The 18,853-nt window shown below is 47.3% G+C and overlaps 1 protein-coding gene across 4 annotated transcripts in view; it reads right to left on the bottom strand.

Annotated features, from left to right (window-relative positions):
* Positions 1-18,853, bottom strand: part of LOC139170338 (tripartite motif-containing protein 59-like) — a 170,566-nt gene that overhangs the window by 60,970 nt on the left and 90,743 nt on the right. For 3 of the 4 annotated variants that reach the window (XM_070757394.1, XM_070757395.1, XM_070757396.1), the window contains exons 5-7: positions 3,319-3,464; positions 3,084-3,172; positions 2,902-3,000 (exon numbers count right to left, since the gene is read on the bottom strand). In XM_070757394.1, the coding sequence (XP_070613495.1) occupies positions 2,902-3,000; positions 3,084-3,172; positions 3,319-3,464 (334 nt within the window). The remainder of the gene's footprint in view (positions 1-2,901; positions 3,001-3,083; positions 3,173-3,318; positions 3,465-18,853) is intronic. The other variant, XM_070757397.1, reaches the window with a different exon arrangement.

The raw sequence follows: 18,853 nt of genomic DNA, 5'->3' as shown, positions 1-18,853 counted from the left end.
CTAAATAGACTAAGTTGCTGTGTACTGTAAGGAAAAAGGATGTCTCTCCAAACTTGATAAAAATGGTCTTTATTCCATGCAGTATTAAAGTACAAGAGTGTACTGAGGATTCAGCAGAGCAAGATTGATCACCTGGTACCAGAGTAACACACAATATATACATTTACATTCCTAAGCTTCTCCTGTAATGGGTGTGGGGTGAAGTGTGAATACTGTCATTATCAGAATCTGAATATATAATGAATTCACACCTGTCTGTCTAGGTCAATTCCCCTTTGTCTGTGATGGCCATTGCCCACTTACTATGCAATTCCAATCAATTAAATCCTGTCTCTCTGTCTCTCAGGAAGGGCTATTGTGGCCCTATATAACTTACTTATACAGCTACCTACAATTATGTACAGTCTCAGAAAATTCTAGATAATTCTGGATAGTTCTAGAAACCTCTTGATAGTTCTCACAATTCCAGAAGCTTCTTAAGTATCTTGAAATATTGCAAATATCAAATAGATCAATTTCAAAATATCATTGTGCAATTTTGAAAATTGTTACATGGTGAAATCAATGACAACAACAAAAGTTTCTTCCAGCACATAAACAACAAAAAGAAAATCAAGGAAACAGTCACTACACTAAAAAATGAAGATGGTAATGAAATCACAGGCAACAGAGATAAAGCACAGCTGCTCAATGCCTACTTTGCATTAGTCCACACAAAAAGGAATCACCAATCAACCAACCTCCAATTCAACTGCAATACACAGCCGCGGAACTGAACTCAACATAGACAAAAACACAATAAGGGACTACCTGTGGGAGGTCAACGAGTATAAATCACCAGGACCAGACGGACTTCACCCTAGAGTCCTAAAAGAACTGACAGACACCATAGCGGAACCACTTCTCCCCATCTACCAAAAATCCTGGACCACTGGAGACCTACCGGAAGACTGGAAACGAGCTGACGTAGTCCCCATCCACAAAAATGGTAAAAAGACTGACCCAGGCAACTACAGACTTATCAGTCTGACTTCTATACCTGGAAAAATACTGGAGAAAATAATAAAAAAACAACTTTGCTACTACTAGAAACAAACAAGATAATATCCAACAGCCAACATGGGTTTGTCAGAAACAAATCACGTCAAACCAACCTCATATCATTTTTCAACACCATAACCAAATCAATAGACCAACACAACATAGTAGACCTCATATACTTGGACTTCAGCAAAGCTTTCAATAAAGTTGACCACAATCTCTGAATCAAAAATTAGAAAAAAGCGGGGAAGACTACAACACATGCAGATGGATAAACAGTTGGCTGACCAACTGCATCCAACGAGTTGTCCTAAATGGATCCAAATCCACATAGAAGAAGGTAGGCAGTGGGGTACCACAGGGTTCTGTCCTGGGCCCTGTGCTCTTCAACATTTTCATCAGCACCTTGACGTGGGAATAGAAGGGGAACTAATCAAATTTGCAGACGACACCAAGCTGGCGGGGGTAGCCAACACCCTGGAGAACAGGCTCAAAATACAAAAAGACCTAGATAGATTAACACTATGGGCCCACACTAACAAAATGATATTCAATGTCGACAAGAGCAAAGTCCTTTACCTAGGCAAAAAAAAAACCCCTTAGACACACATACAGCCTAGGAGAAACCCCACTTAGCAGTAGCGAATGTAAAAGAGATCTTGGAATTTTGGTGGATAATCAACTAAACATGAGCCAACAATGTAGAGCAGCAGCCAGAAAAGCCAACACAATCCTAAGCTGCATCATCAGGGGAATACACTCCAAAACCAGGGAAGTAATAATACCACTTTACTACATCCTGGTCAAGCCCCATCTGGAGTACTGCATCCAGTTCTAGTCACCACACTTCAAAAGAGACATTGAAACTCTGGGGAAGGTGCAGAAAAGAGCAACCAAAATGATTAGGGGATTTGAAACCAAGACTTACGAAGAGAGATTGCGGGAACTGGGCATGGATAGCCTAAAGAAAAGGAGGGCCAGAAAGGACATGATAGCAGTATACAGGTATATGAGGGGTTGCCACAGAGAGGAGGGGTCACTCCAGGGCACTGGAGGGCTGGAGGAGGAACAACAGCTGGAAGTTGACCAAGGAGATATTCAACCTGGAAATAAGGAAGAACTTCCTGATGGTTAGAGCAATCAATCAGTGGAACAGCCTGCCTGTTGTGAACTCCCCAACTCTGGACATTTTCAAGAGGAAATTGGACTGCCATTTGGCTGGGGTGCTATAGTGTTTCCTGCTCAGGCAGGGGGTTGGACTTGATGACCTGCATGGTCCCTTTCAACTCTAACAATAAATAAATAAATAAATAAATAAATAAATAAAAGCAACAAACAACCAACACTGGATGGAACCAATGGAGGAGTTGGCACCTGGGTCTGATGAAAGCGGGTAAGTATAGAAATTGTTGAACAGAATGTGCATGGCAAGAAGATCCAGAGACCCTCTGAATAAATGGGGCTATCTGATGTCTTCTGACCTTTGTGACTGATATCTGCCCTTTTCGTCCTGATTAGTGTACATTTGAGGACCTCATGGCAGCATAACAGAACACAATTAATATTGCTAGTTTCTGGGCAAGATTTGTTTAATTTGTACATATTTTAATCTTTTATATTTTAAATATAATATTATATAGTATGTCTTATTTTAATTGTGATGCTACTGACACAAATAAACAAATGTGCTAAAAGATGAAAAGAGAAAATATTTTATTGAAGTCTGTCTCTATTTGTGAGGTCACTGTAATTAGGTTAAAAAGGATAGTGTCCAGCCAGATACAGGAACCCTTCAAGTATCCAAGCCACCCATCTTACATTTGAATTACAAAGGCATTGAGACTAAACACGTAATCTTACCTCATGACTCATGTTTTGAAATTTAGTAGTTGCTGACACTGACATATACTGAGTTGGAATATTCTTACCATTTTCCAAAACATCTTTTCCTGGCACTGGCTAAAAAAAGATATTTAAATTAAAAAATGTTTTGATAGACAAACTGAAACATCTATTACCATGTACAACATACGGTAACTTACATGAAATTTATCTTGTTCAATTTTATCTTCCCATTTGTTTTCAGGACTTGCAGATGTAGAAGGTTCACTATTTCCTGAAGAAATGTCACCTTTTAAGATGAAAAGTTTAAAAAAGTATATTGTCTTATATACTGATGTTTATATTAAATATAGATTTTATACAGTAGATTATTTTAAATACAGTGAAATAGTTTTAGCCATAACTTCCATGTTACAGTTAGTTGTATCATCTTACCTTTTGGAATATCCAAATTAACTTCAGTAATAGTCAAGGCAGAAATATCCTTAACTATAGATTTGATATTTAGCTGTACTTGTTTGCATTCTGTCTGATCTTCATGACCAGATGCCATCTGCATAAGCTCAAGTTGAGTCTTCATTCTGTACAACAACAAAAATACAATTACTGTATATTGGATTCCCACTTGCTGCTTTGAGCTTCTCATTGCAAAATTTAGGTTTAAATTGAAAAAAGTAGGAAAAAGCACTAGGCCACTGATGGCGAACCTTTTTTTCCTCAGATGTCGAAAGAGCGTATGCCTGCATTATCGCACATGTACAAGTGCCCACACACAACCTTCAATGCCTGGGGAGAGCAAAAGCAGCTTCCTCCACCCACTTGGAGGCCCAACTTCAGGTGGCCCCAGTAGGCTTGTGTTTCGCCCTCACCAGGCTCCAAAGGAGGGTAAAAATGGCCCCCCCCAAGACTCTCTGGAAGCAAAAAATGCCCTCCCGGAGCCTCTGTGCGAGCCAAAAATCTGCTGGGCAGCACACACATACACGTTGAAGCTGAGCTAGAGCAATGGCTTGCATGCCAGCAGATATGGCTCCACATATCACCTCTGACATCTATGCCATAGGTTCGCCATCACTGCACTAGGCCACTCAGGTATGAATTAAATCATATCCCTAATGAATATACAGTAGAGGTGACAAATAGATTTAAGGAATTAGATCTGATAGACAGAGTGCCTGAAGAACTATGGACAAAGGTTCTCAACATTGTACAAGAGGTAGCAACTAAAATCAACCCAAAGAAAAAGAAATGCAAGAAAGCAAAATGGCTGTCTGAGGAAGCTTTACAAATAGTTGAAGAAAGAAGGGAAACAAAAGGCAAGGGAGAAAGAGAAAGATACATCCAATTGAATGCAGAATTCCAGAGAATAGCTAGAAGAGATAAGAAAGCCTTCTTAAAGGAACAATGCAAAGAAATAGAAGAAAACAATTTATTATTTGTTTAATTTATTTATTTAATTGGATTTGTATGCCGTCCCTCTCTGAGGACTTGCTAACAATAGAATGGGGAGGATCAGAGATCTCTTCAAGAAAATTGGAGATATGAAGAGATCCTAAAATTGGATCCTACTGATATACCCTTTCTCAAGGGGTGGAACTAGCTTCCAAGTATGGGTTAAGACTACCCAATGACCAATAAGGACTGGATCTGATTTCTTAAAACTTTGTCCCTCTTCCTGTAATCCCCCCCTTCTTTAGATGAGGGACGTGTTCAGATTCTGTGTGCTATTCCTGCTGATATGCAGTGTGCCTCCTTCAGATCTCCTCAGAAAGAGCAGACTGGATTAATTACGGGAGGTATGTATGTATGTATGTATGTATGTATGTATGTATGTATGTATTTGTTTATGTATGTATGTATGTATGTATGTATGTATGTATGTATGTATGTATGTATTAGATTTGTATGCCGCCCCTCTCCACAGACTCGGGGCGGCTCACAATAATTATACGAACAATGTATCACAAATCTAATATTAAAACGTCTCTAAAAGGCCTTACAGTGATCCCTCGATTTTCGCGGTCTCGATCTTCGCGAAACGGCTATACCACGGTTTTTAAAAAAATAATAATTTAAAAATAGTCCGCGGATTTTTTTCTATACCACGGTTTTTCCCACCCGATGATGTCATATGTCATCACCAAACTTACGTGTGCCATTGCTGATTGGCCGAAATCTTCTATGTTTCTATGGACGTGGGGGGGGGGGGTTGGGGGGGGACGCACGAGCTGCCGGAGCCTCTTTTTGTTGCAAATCCGCCTCCGTGTTTCCCTAGTCCAACAAAGCTCAACCAACGCTACTAAGGCTTTCTCAAGCCCGCCTTATCTCTCTCTACTGCCGCCAGGTACGTTTACCTTTCCCAACACTTTCCCGCGGCAGTATCTCCTTCCCGTGGTGGGGTCGGTGATAATCCGAGAGATCTCGGGCGCCGAGTGCGAATGGTGGTGGTGGTGATGGTGGTGGTGGTGATGGTGGTGGTGGTTGTGGCCGTCGGAAGACTCCGCCGCCTTCTTTCTCTGTGAGTCTCCGCCGCAGGCTTTGCCCAGCGCCTGCTCCCCCATTTTAGTGCCGGTGCTGCCGCCACCACCGCCACCTCCACTAGCGGTTGTACCGGCCGGCTGATAAGCGATAGTCCTCAGTAAATCCATGGCTCCGTCGGCTGGCCCTTTACGCATCTCCTCCAGCCACCTCGTCCGTCCGCCCGCCTTGCTCCTCCTCCACCTCCTTCTACTACTGCTCCTTCTCTTCCACTTGCCAGCCTCCGCACTTTCGCCACCTCCAACTTCAAGTCCTTGCGCGGCCATGGAAAAAGGGTGCGCATGCGCAGATGGTGTTTTTACTTCCGCACCGCTACTTCGCGGAAAATCGACTTTCGCGGGAGGTCTTGGAACGTAACCCCCGCGAAAATCGAGGGAACACTGTATTTAAAAAGCAGACATACACACAAACATACCATGCATAAATTATATAGGCCAGGAGAGATGTCTCAATTCCCCCATGCCTGACGGCAGAGGTGGGTTTTAAGAAGTTTACGAAAGGCAAGGAGGGTGTGGGCAATCCTAATCTCTGAAGGGAGCTGGTTCCAGAGGGTCAGGGCCGCCACAGAGAAGGCTCTTCCCCTGGGTCCTGCCAGACGACATTGTTTAGTCGACGGGACCTGGAGAAGGCCAACTCTGTGGGACCTAACTGGTCGCTGGGATTCGTGCGGCAGAAGGCGGTCCCAGAGATATTCGGGTCCGATGCCATGAAGGGCTTTATAGTTCATAACCAACACTTTGAATTGTGACCGGAAACTGATCGGCAACCAATACAGACTGCAGAGTGTTGGTGTGACATGGGCATACCTAGGGAAGCCCATCATTGCTCTCGCAGCTGCATTCTGCACGATCTGAAGTTTCCGAACACTTTTCAAAGGTAGCCCCATTTAGACAGCGTTAAAGTAGTCGAACTTCGAGGTGATGAGGGCATGAGGGCATGAGTGACTGTGAGCAGTGAGTCCCGGTCCAGATAGGGCCGCAACTGGTGTACCAAGCGAACCAGGGCAAACTTCCCCCTCGCCACAGCTGAAAGATGTTTCTCTAATGTAAGCTCTGGATCGAGGAGGACGCCCAAGTTGCAGACCGTCTCTGAGGGGGTCAATAATTCCCCCCCCAGGATAATGGATGGACAGGTGGGATTGTCCTTGGGAGGCAAACCCACAGCCACTCTCCATCTTATTGGGGTTGAGTTTGAGTCTGTTGACAACCATCCAGACCCTAACAGCCTCCAGGCACCAGCACATCACTTCCACTGCTTCGTTGACTGGAAATGGGGTGGAGATGTACAACTGGATATCATCAGCGTACTGATGATACCTCACCCCATGCCCTTGGATGATCTCACTCAGCGGTTTCATGTAGATATTAAATAGTAGGGGGGAGAGGACCGACCCTGAGGCACCCCACAAGGGAGAGCTAGAGGTCGACCTCTGACCCCCCACTAACACCGACTGTGATGGACCAACCCCTCCAGCCGGCGTAGAAGGATATCATGGTCGATGGTATCGAAAGCCGCTGATTGGTCAAGAAGCACCAGGACAGAGGATAAAACCCTGTCCCAGGCCCGCCAGAGATCATCCATCAATGCGACCAAAGCAGTTTTCGTGCTGTAGCTGGGCCTCAAACCCGACTGCTGAGGGCCTAGATAATCGGCTTCTTCCAAGGACCGCTGGAGCTGGAGCGCCATCACCTTCTCAACAACCTTCCCCATAAAGGGAAGGTTGGAGAATGGATGATAGTTATTAAGAATGGCTGGGTCCAGGGAAGGCCTCTTGAGGAGGGGGCGCACAAGTGCCTCCTTAGAAGGAGCCGGAAAGGACCCCCTCCCCAAGGCGGCGTTGACAATCTCCTGGACCCAGCCCCATGTCACCTCCCTGCTGGCCGAGACCAGCCAGGAGGGACACGGATCCAGTAGACAGGTGGCGGAACTCACAGCTCCAATGGCTTTATCCACTTCATCAGGTGTCACCAGATCAAACTCTTCCCAGACAGATGGACAAGTACGGGCCCCAGTTACCTCGACTGACTCATTGTCAGCCAACTCTGTTATCCAATTGGAGTCGAGGTCTGCCTGGATCCGAGCGACTTTATCAGTGAAAAATGTGTTAAAATCCTCGGCACTGCCCTGCAAGACCTCCTCAACTCCCCCCTGATTAAGAAGGGAAGGGGTCACCCTAAACAGAGCAGCCGGGCGAGATTCCACTGATGCAATCAAGGCGGCATGGTATGCACATCTTGCCGCCTTGAGCGCCACTTTGTAAGTCTTAATATGAGATCTTACAAGTGTTCGGTCAGATTCGGACTTACTCTTCCTCCATCACTTCTCTAGACGTCTCTTCTGGCATTTCAACTCCCAGAGCTCCTCGTTGAACCATGGAGCTCTATGGGGTCTAATGCCACAGAGAGGTCACAACGGCACTATCCGGTCAAGAGCCTCCGTCGCAGCCTTATTCCAGGCCACATCAAAAGACTCTACCGAACTGTGGAGACGTGAATCTGGAATAGCCCCAAGCACCCTTTGAAAACCTTCTGGATCCATCAGGCATCTGGGGCGGAGCCACTTAGTTGGTTCCGCCTCCCTGCGGGGAAGGATTGGAGCCAGGAAGTTAAGCCGCAGTAGAAAATGATCTGACCATGACACAGGCAACACTTCTAAGCCCCTTAATCTCAGACCATTACTCAATTGCTCAGAAAGGAATACCATGTCGGGTGAGTGTTCCCCCTCGTGAACTGGATCCTGTACTACTTGAGTCAGGTCCATGGCTGTCATGGTGACCATGAACTCCTGCGCTAGCCCCGAGGTTTCACCGAGTGACGGTAGGTTAAAGTCCCCCAAGACAATAAGTCTGGGGAACCCTACCGCCAGCCCGTCTACCTCCTCGAGCAGCACAGGCAGGGTTGTTGACACGCAGCTGGGAGGCAAGTACGTGAGTAACAAGCCCACCTGAACCCCTAAGTCCAACTTCACCAGAAGGGACTCACAACCCGCAATCTCTGGAGCAATGAGTCTACGTAGGCGAAGGCTCTCCCTGGCTACAATAGCCACTCCTCTCCCTTTTGGAGGCTAATTCCATCCCTTGAGAAAAGGCATATCAGCAGGATCCAACGCCTCTTCTCCAAGATGGGTGGAGCTAGCCTCCAAGTATGCCACATAACAAAGTAATCACCAACAATAGGGGAGGGTTACTCTAGGCTCCAAGCATATCCCCATGCTGCTTCCCACTTCCCCCTGTACCTCCGCACAGTGTTGACGATTGCTGCGCTGTTTCTGCCCGCTTGGATCCTCTTGTGAAGTTTGCCATCTAGTAGAAAGCCAAAAAACAGGGGGGGGGGGAGCACTAATTGCCGCTCTTGGACACTCAAAGCCCTATGGGCCGGTCACTTAACTCCTCTTTGGTCCTTTTACCAGAATATATCCTTGGCTGGTTTCTGACTCGTTTCCTCCTCTCCTTCCAAACCGTGTGGCTGGGACATCCTCCTCCCTGCTACATTGTTCCATGGCCGGGAAGGTTTACTTTGAGGATGCCAAGGACCAAAAATAAAGGGCAGTGCAAAGGGAGAACCCTCAAAGGAGAAGTAAGGAAATAAGATGAAATTGTCCCAAATCCTTTGGTAAGATTCCTGTAATGGAGTCTAAGCACGCGTCCTTTGCAGTCATGGACTGAATCTAAAGAGTGGGATTACAGGAAGAGGGACAAAGTTTTTTAAAAAATCAGATTCAGTCCTTATTAGTCATTAGGCGAACTTAACCCATACGTGTAGGTTAGCTCCACCCATGTTTCATGCAAAGATGGGCATGATAAAGGACCAAAATGGCAGAGACTAATAGAGGCAGAAGAGATTAAGAAAATATGAGAAAATTACACATAAGAACTGTACAAAAATGAGCTTAACATTTCTGATAACCACAATGGGATGGCCACTGACCTTGAGCCTGACATCCTGGAATGTTAAGTCAAATGGGCCTTAGGAAATCTGAGCAACAACGAAATTAGTGGAAGTGACAGTATTCCAGCTGAGCTCTTCAAAATCTTAAAAGAGGATGCAGTAAAAGTGCTACACTCACTTTGCTAGCAAATTTGAAAAACTCAACAGTGGCCACAGGATTGGAAAAGGTCAGTTTACACTCCAATTCCAAAGAAGGGCCATGCCAAAGAATGTTCAAACTCCCGCACCATTGCACTCATATAATATGCTAGCAAAGTTACGCTCAAAATCCTACAAGCTAGGCTCCAGCAGTATGTGGATTGAGAGCTACCAGAAGTACAGGCAGGATTTCAAAGAAGCAGAGGAACTAGAGATTAAATTCCCAACATGGAGAAAGCTAGGGAGTTGCAGAAAAACATCTACTTCTGCTTCATTGACTATGCTATAGCCTTTCATTGTATGGATCATAACAAATTGTGGCAAGTTCTTAAAGAGATGGGAGTACCAAACCATATTGTTTGTCTCTTGAGAAATCTACCGTATTTTTCAGTGTATAAGAAACACCTTTTTCCTCCCTAAAAGAGGCTGATAATTAGGGTCTTATACTCTGACTGTAGCTTTTCCCCCCAGCCCTAACTAGCTGCTAACGATCTTCCCAGCTCTTACCTTGCAGGCTCTTTCATTGTTTCTCTCTGTGAAGAATGTTTTCCAAGCCCCAAGTCTTTGTAGGATTTGTTTCATTATTCTAACTTGCTCTGAGTAAGTTTCCTTCCAGCCCTAACCAGGGGCTAATGATGTTCCCAGCTCTTACCAGCTTGCAAGCTTTTTCATTGTTACTCTCTGCCAAAAATATATTCCAAACTCAGTCTTTGTAGGGGTTTATTTTCATTGCTTTACTTGCTCCAGATATTCCTTTCCAGCCCTAATCAGGTGCTATTAATGTACCCAAGCTCTTTCATTGTTACTCTCTGCAAAGAATGTTTTCCAAGCCCTAAGTCTTTGCAGGTTTTTCCCCCATTGGTCTAACTAGCTCCAATGTTTCTTTCCAGTACTAACCAGGTTCCAACTATGTTCCCAGCTCTTACCTGGTTGCAAGCTCTTTCATTGTTACTCTCTGCAAAGAAGAATGCTTTCCAAGCCTTTGGTGGATTTTTGCCATGGCTCTACTTGCTCAGACTGTTTCTTTACAGGTCCTAATGATGTTCCCAGCTCTTTCATTGCTGTACTGCAGGCCACTGAAGCTGACTATAGATCTGTAGGTTCAAATCTCATCACTGGCTCAAGATTGACTCAGCCTTTCATCCTTCCGAGGTGGGTAAAATGAGGACCCGGATTGTGGGGGCAATAGGCTGGCTCTGTTAAAAAGTACTATTGCTAACATGTTGTAAGCCACCCTGAGTCTAAGGAGAAGGGCAGCATAAAAAATGAATAAATAAATAAATAAATAAACCAGGGGATAAAATGATGTGCTGAAGCTGACCAGACTAAGCTGACCAGGCTATCTAGATGAACGCCTGGTAAGCAGATTATTTTCCCTGTTTTCCTCCCCAAAAACTAAGGTGCCTCTTATATTCCAGTGCGTCTTATACTCGGAAAAATACGGTATATGCAGGTCAAGAAGCAACAGTGAGAACTGGACACAGAACCACTAATTGGGTCAAAATTGGGAAAAGAGTTTGGCAAGACTATATACTGTAACCCTGCTTATTTAACTTATATGCAGAGCACATCATGAGAAAGGCCGGGCTAGATGTATCAAAAGTTAAAATTGCTGGGAGAAATATCAACACTCTCAGATATGCAGATGATACAAATTCTAATGGCAGAAGGTGAAGAGGAACTAAAGAGCCTCTTGATGCGGGTGAAGAAGGAGAGAAGTACAGTTGGCTTGAAACTCAACATTAAGAATATTAAGATCATGGCATGCAGTCCTCTCAATTTCTGGCAAATAGATGGGGAAGAAATGGAAGTACTGAAAGATTTTATTTTCCCGGGCTCCAAGATCACTGCAGATGGGGACTGTATTCAAGAAACTAAGACACTTGCTCCTGGGAAGGAAAACTATGGCAAATCTAGACAGCATACTAAAAAGCAAAAATATCACCCTGCCAACAAAAGTGCGTATAGTGAAGGCTCTGGTTTTCCAGTTGCAATGATTGAGGGCAAAAAGAAGAAGGGGACAACAGAGAATGAGGTGCATGAATAGAGTCACTGAAGCAGTTGATGTGATCTTAAATGGATTCCAGGGGATGGTAGAGAACAGGAAGGCCTGGAGGAATGTTGTCCATGGGGTCGCAATTAGTGTTGGATGAACCAAACTTGCATAGTTCGGGTCCGTGCCAAATTTGGCTGGGTTCGGTATACCGAATCTGATCCCTGACTTTTTCAGATATCCGTGTTCAGGTTCGCCGTTCAATTGAACGGCACAGCAGCCAGTCAACAGCCATGTTGTAAGCCGAAGCCATGCTGTATCTGGGCAGGAAACACAAGGACCAGCTGTGATTGGCCATGCGTCCTGCTTGCCAGTGATTGGCCAGTCGGACACATGGCTGTGATTGGCCTGGCAGGACCCCTGACCCTCGCTGTATAAAAGGCAGGACCACACGCCCCAGCGCCTTTACATGAGCGCCGCAATAGTTAGGGACAGTGCTGCTGCTGCTGCTGACAGGGAAAGATAGATTGGGGAGATTTCTCATCTCCAAGGGCAGATGACTTAGGGAACGTTCGCGGAGTAGGGCAAGATCTAGGCATGAAGAAAACCATATTTAAAGTGACATATTTTTTTTGTTCAGTCTCGCTGCACAAGGCGGCTGCCACTGTAAGGGAACATATATCTCAACTGTGCCATTGTCTTCCTAAGGGCAGATCACCTAGGGAAAGTGCTCAGAGTGTGCAGCCCACATGCAGGCTTCCAAGACAAAAAAAGTAGGGGGCCAGTCTCGCTACACCTGAGTGACATATCATCTTTAGCTTGCAAGCTCCAGATTTGTGCCAAAGCCCTGTGCCATCAAAGCTTTTTGATAACTTCTGTGATATTATACCTGAACATTTCTACCACAGCTCAAGGCCCAGTGCCAGCATTGCTTTTTGCTAACTTGGGTGATATTCTAGCTGAACATTTCTACCACACCTCAGAACCCAGCCGCCCCGAGACTTCGGAGAGGGGCGGCATACAAATCTAATAAATAAAATAAATAAAAATAAATCATAGGTTTTTTGCCAATGTCCACAGGGCTTCTACCATTATCTCTGCATTTAAAGGGCCTCTACTAGTGTTGGGCGAACCGAACTTGCATAGTTCGGGTCCGTACCGGATATATTTCAACTGAGCTATTGTCATTCTAAGGTCAGATCACTTAAGGAAAGTGCTCAGAATGAGGCCCAAATCTAGGCATCCAATACTACCTTTATCTGTGCATTTATTTTTCTGTCCAATAGAGGACCACTGGTGATGTCTGACCATTTAATCTTTTTTCAAATACGGGGCCACTAGTGCCGACTGACCATTTAAACTTTTTTCAAATACAGGGCCACTAGTGCCGTCTGACCATTTAATTTTTGCAGGACATTTAATTTTTGAAGTCTAGGTCCACCTGAATGCCGCACCTTCGTCTGTTCCCAAATTTCTTGGACCAGTGTCACTGCAAGGCTTTAACTATGAAGAAAACCACAAAAAAGGGGCGTGGCCATTGTGCTGCTGGTGGTGGTGATGGAGATGGTGCTGCAGGGGCAGGGAGAGGGTGCGTAACATCTGCGCCTGATATGCCTTCCTGTGGTGCAAGCAGGCGCCTGGGTTTTGGGCCTATATTGGCAGGCCCCAAAACTGCTTCCAGAGTGGTGAGAGAAGAAGTCGAGGGAATTATAGATTATATGGCATGAGACGGACTATAAAAAAAAACTATGAACAAACCCCTATGCACACTGCACATACCTTATTTAAAGTAAAAAACAAAATGGGAACAAATACAATATTTAAAATAAAGAAGTAATAAGTAATTAATAATTAAGTAATAAAGTAATTTATACTTCTTTATTAACAAGTAAATTTAAATTTAAATCAATTTCTTCTTCCTTCCTTCCCTCCTTCCTCTCCACTTCTCTCTTCCCTCTTCCTTTTCTTTCATTTGTTTCATTTTCCTCTCCCTCGTTCTTTCCCTCCGTTATTTTCTCATTTTTCTCTTTCTCTCTTTCCATCTCTCTCTTCCTTTCTTTCTCTCTCCCTCTCTATCTCTCCCTCTTTCTCTCTCTCTTTCTTTTTTCTCTCTGTTGCTCTCTCTTTCTCTTTTTCTTTCTCTCTTTCTTTCTTTTTCTCTCTTCTCTCTTTCTCTCACTCACTCTTTCTAACTCTCCCTCTTTGTATCCCTCACACTTTCTCTCTCTCCCCCTCTCTCTATTTCTCCCTTTCTCTCTCCCTTTCTATCTCTCCTCTTCCTTTCTCTCTCCGTCTCTATTTCTCCCTTTCTCTCTGTCCTTTTCTCTCTCTCTCTTTTCTTTCTTTCTCTCACTCACTCTCTTTGTATCTCTCCCTCTTTGTATCTCTCCCTTTCTCTCTCTCTACCTTTCTTTCTCTTTCCCTCTCTCTTGCTTTCTTTCTCTTCTCTCTTTCTCACTCCCTCTTTGTATCACTCACTTTCTCTATCTCTCCCTCTTTCCCTTTCTACCTCTCCTCTTCATTTCTCTCTCCCTCTTTCTCTCTCTCCCTTTCTATCTCTCTCTCTTTCTCCCTCCCTTTCTCTCTCTTCCTTCCTTCCCTCACTCCCTCCTTCCTTCCTCTTCATTTCTCTTTCCCTCCCTCTCTTTCCCTTTTCTTTCTTTTGGTCCACTTCTCTTTCTCCGCTTCTCCAGTGGGCACCGCCTCCACGCCCTCCCCTTCACTCTGTCCCCACAGCAGCTGCCATTGGTGCAGCGACAGCAGCGGCTTCTCTCGGACCAGGCCTCCCCAGCGGGTGCTGCTTTCCACACAACTCCAGCCTTCTCCCACCCTGGCCGGCGCGGCCATCTCGCTGCTGCTTGCAAACCCCTGACCTCCACCGCCTCCCCCCCACGGCACAAAACGAGGACACCTCCACTTCTCTCTCTCTCCGCTTCTCCGGCGGGCACCGCCTCCGCGCCCTCCCCTTCGCTCTGCCCCCACAGCAGCTGCCATTGGTGCAGCGACAGCGGCGGCTCCTCTCGGACCAGCCCCCCCCCAGCGGGTGCCGCTTTCTGCACAACTCCAGCCTTCTCTCGCCCCAGCCGGCGCGGCCACCTCACTGCTGACACAGGCGGCGGGGACCGCCCTGTCCCCCTTCAGGGCCTCTTTGACAGCCCTTCCCGGCAGAGGCACCACGTCTGCCTTCCCAACAGCTCCTGCCGCTGGTGCGCAGCTCTGGCGTTGACGCTGGAGAGCGGGCTTCAGGCTCTCGGCATCAGCGGCTGCCACGGGGCCATTGTTGTTGTTGTCGCAGTGGTATTTGAAATGCTCCCCTACCGACTGGTCGAGACAGAAAGCTTCAAAAATTTTATGGAAGTGGCTGTCCCACAATACGCCATTCCAAGCCGCTACTACTTTTCACGCCAGGCCATCCCTGCCCTGCACCAACATGTAGTGGAGAAAGTTAGGTGTGCACTGTGCAATGCTGTCAGTTCCCACATCCACATCACCGACATGTGGACCAGTAAACATGGCCAGGGCCGGGACATCTCTCTCACTGCCCACTGGGGTGAATGTAGTGGTGGCTGGGAATGAGGTGGGAAGCAATTTAGAGCATATCCTTCCACCACCCAGGATTGCTGGACATCAGTCGGTGCCCCCTGTTGCCTCCTCCTCTGCTTCCTCCTCTTCATCCTCCACATGCAGTAAGCGCAGCACAGCAACCACTGATTTGAGCATGGCCATGGGGAAACGGCAGCAGGCAGTGCTAAAACTCATCTGCTTGGGCAACAGACCACACACCGCCCAGGATCTGTGGACCGGCATCCAGGGGCAGACAGATGAGTGGTTGCTGCTGCTGCACCTGAAGCCTGGCAAGGTGATGTGCGACAATGGGCGGAACTTTGTGGCAGCCTTGGGCTGAGCGGGGTTGACAAACATCCCTTGCCTGGTGCATGTGCTCAACTTGGTGGTGCAGATGTTTCTGGCCCATTATCCAGACATGTTGGCGCTGCTGCATAAAGTGTGTGCCGTGTGTGCGCACTTTCACTGTTCCCACTCTGCTGCTGCTCGCCTATCTTCCCTGCAGAGGAAATTTGGCCTTCTCACCCACCGCCTCATATGCGATTTGCCAACCAGGTGGAATTCCACGCTGCATATCTGGAAAGGGTGTGTCAGCAGCAGCAGGCAATAGTAGAGTTCCAGCTTCAAAACACCCAGGTGAGTAGAAGGACCGTTGACTTACCTGAACGGTCTTCTCGATGCACTGCAAGGAGAGTCCAGGATGGGTTATTCTCAGCCTGATTGGCTGGGACTGAGTTTAATTTAAATATTTAATATTAGCCAGGCACCGCCCCCTTAGCCCTCCAGTCTAATAATTACGAAGGAGCAGTAATGCAAAAAAACTAACGATTTATTATCAGAAAAAAACCATTCCCAAGTGTCAACAACCAAAGGTAACTGTGACCCTGGTCCCGAGAACCGGGTGGGTCTGGACTCTCCTTGCAGTGCATCGAGAAGACCGTTCAGGTAAGTCAACGGTCCTTCTCCAATGCACTTGCAAGGAGAGTCCAGGATGGGATATACCCAAGTTTAGTCAAAGGGAGGGAGAAGGTTGGACCAGGGGCGCTGAAAACGAGCACACCCCTTGCAAGACCCTCCTTCCAAAGGCTGCTTCTGATGAAGCGAACGAATCAATCTTGTAGTGTCTTATAAAAGTGGATGGAGCTGCCCACGTGGCTGCTCGACAAATGTCCTCAAGAGATGCTTGGGTCCTCCAGGCCGATGACGTGGCCGCACTCCGGGTGGAGTGAGCAGTTATCCCTTGTGGAGCTGTGGTGTTTTTAGCAGCGTAGGCCTCGGAAATGCAATCCTTCAACCAACGACTGATCGTAGGAGGTGACACTTTCTTCCCCATCGTTCTGGTGGAGAAAGATACGAAGAGACCTTCAGAAGACCGTAGGTCTTGGGTCCGACGAATATAAATTTTTAAGGCACGTCTAACGTCTAATTTGTGCCATCTCAGTTCAGAGGGATGGCTACCACGGGAGCAAAAGTCTGGTACCACAATGTCCTGTGCTCTATGAAAGGAAGTGTTCACTTTCGGAATAAAGGCCGGGTCCAATCTCAAGACAACTCTGTCCGGGTAAAATCTACAGAGGTCCTGCCGTATTGACAGTGCCGCAATTTCAGAAACTCTCCTGGCAGATGTGATGGCTACCAGAAAGGCAGTTTTGATGGACAGAAACCTCAAGGAGATGAGCCTTAACGGTTCAAAGGGAGGACCCGTCAAGGCATGAAGGACCAAGGACAAGTCCCAGGAAGGAAATCTGTGAACCACCGAAGGCTTCAAGTTGTTTGCTCCGCGCAGGAAATCTCTGATCCACTGGTGCCTTGAGAGGGACCGACCGTGGTCTTTGGCAAGGACCGTCGATAGGGCCGCGACCTGTCGTCTAAGTGTATTAGGAGCGAGACCCTTGTCCATTCCCGCTTGCAAGAAGGAAAGCACCATCAAGGGAGTGGCTCCCTGTGGGTCCACCTGACGTTGTGTGCAGAAGTCGGCGAACGCCGCCCAGGTCGCCTGGTAAATTCGCCTTGTAGACGGCCGGCGAGCCGCCTGCATAGTATCTATGACCGCGTCTGGCACGAGCTGACTCCTCAGATGTTCCCGCTCAAGTGCCAGACGGTCAACTGCCACCACTGGGGATCTGGGTGACTCATTGCTCCCTGTGTGAGGTGCAATTGGTGATCCGGAATTCTCCAGTGTGCCGCAATTGATAGTTCCACTAGATCGGCAAACCAGATGCGCCTCGGCCAGAACGGGGCCAGTAGGAGAACCTCCGCCTGTTCTTCCAATAGTTTCCGGATTACTTGCGGTATTAGAGGGATCGGTGGAAATGCATAAAGAAGGCCCGACGGCCATCTTTGATGTAACGTGTTCACTGCCTCTGCTCCTGGGGAAGGAAAGCGGGAGAAGAAACGGGGGAGCTGGGTGTTGTGGGCCGTCGCAAAAAGGTCCAATATCGGTAGGTCGAACCTCCTCACCAGCTCCTGGAAGATCGCGGGGTCCAGTCGCCACTCCCCGGGGTCCAGAGTCTCCCGACTCAGCCAGTCCGCGCATACATTGTGTATCCCCGAGATATGTTCCGCTGAAATAGAGGCTAAGTTGGCCTCTGCCCACCGTAATAGGGACTCGGCCTCCTCCATCAGGCGGCGAGAACGTGTCCCGCCTTGTCTGTTGATATGTGCCCGGGTAGCCACATTGTCCGTGAGGACCAGAATGTGTCGCCCTCGAACCCAGGGGGTGAAGCTCCGGAGGGCCAACGAAACCGCCTTCAACTCCAGGAAGTTGATGTTGACCTGTCGTAAATCCCGATGGTCCCATACGCCCTGGGCCAACTGGGAAGCAAGGTGGGCCCCCCAACCAAACAAACTGGCGTCTGTCGTCAGCGTAAGATGGTGTTTTGGCAGGAAGGAGGAACCCTTGTCCAAGGCCGGAGAAATCCACCAACGAAGAGAATTGCGAACCCCGCCCGGGAGCAGAATCCTCCTGTGCAGGTGGCTGGATTTTGCCTTTTGGAAGGGCAGCAGGAACCATTGTAGCGCTCTCAAGTGATGCCTGGCCCAAGGGACAACCTCTATGCAGGATACCAGGGTCCCCAAGATCTTTGACAGGAAGGAGAGTCTTGGGAACCGCTGACTGTTCAGATCTCTTACGAGTTTCCTGATGGAGGCTCTCCTCCCTGGGGAAAGAAACACCATGCCCTGGGTGGTATCGATGGTAGTCCCCAAATGAGCCAGCCTCCTTGTTGGTGTTAGGTGGCTCTTGTCCCAGTTCACTGTGAAGCCATGGCGTTCGAGCGTAGTGATGGTCAAGTGTAGATCCCGAAGCGCCTGGTCGTTTGTCTTGGCCAGTATCACAATGTCGTCTAGGTACGCCATGAGGCGCACCGACTGCTGTCTCAGGGAAGCTGTGAGAACGTCTAAAAGCTTCGTAAAGGTCCTTGGGGCGGACGAAAGTCCAAAGGGCATTGACTTGTATTGGAAATGGGTCCCTTCTAGGCAGAACCGGAGGAACCGCCTGTGCGGTGGAAAAATGGGAACGTGTAAGTAGGCCTCTTTGAGATCTATTGACGTCAAGAAGTCCTTGTGCCTGATAGATGCGAGAATAGTCCGCAGTGAGTACATTTTGAAACGTCTGTACCTTATATAAATGTTCAACTGACGCAGGTTCAGAATTAGTCTGACCCCCCCAGAAGTCTTGGGAACGAGGAAAACTGGGGAGTAAAACCCCTTCCCCTGCTCTTCCAAGGGTACCTCCTCTATGGCCCCTATTTCCAGTAGATGGGAGACCTCTTTGTAAAGGAGGCCCTTCCTT

The sequence above is a fragment of the Erythrolamprus reginae genome, chromosome 7, assembly GCF_031021105.1.
Source record: "Erythrolamprus reginae isolate rEryReg1 chromosome 7, rEryReg1.hap1, whole genome shotgun sequence".
Taxonomy (NCBI): domain Eukaryota; kingdom Metazoa; phylum Chordata; class Lepidosauria; order Squamata; family Dipsadidae; genus Erythrolamprus; species Erythrolamprus reginae.
Note: the sequence above shows the minus strand (reverse complement) of the source record. Positions and strands in the feature narration are given on the sequence as shown.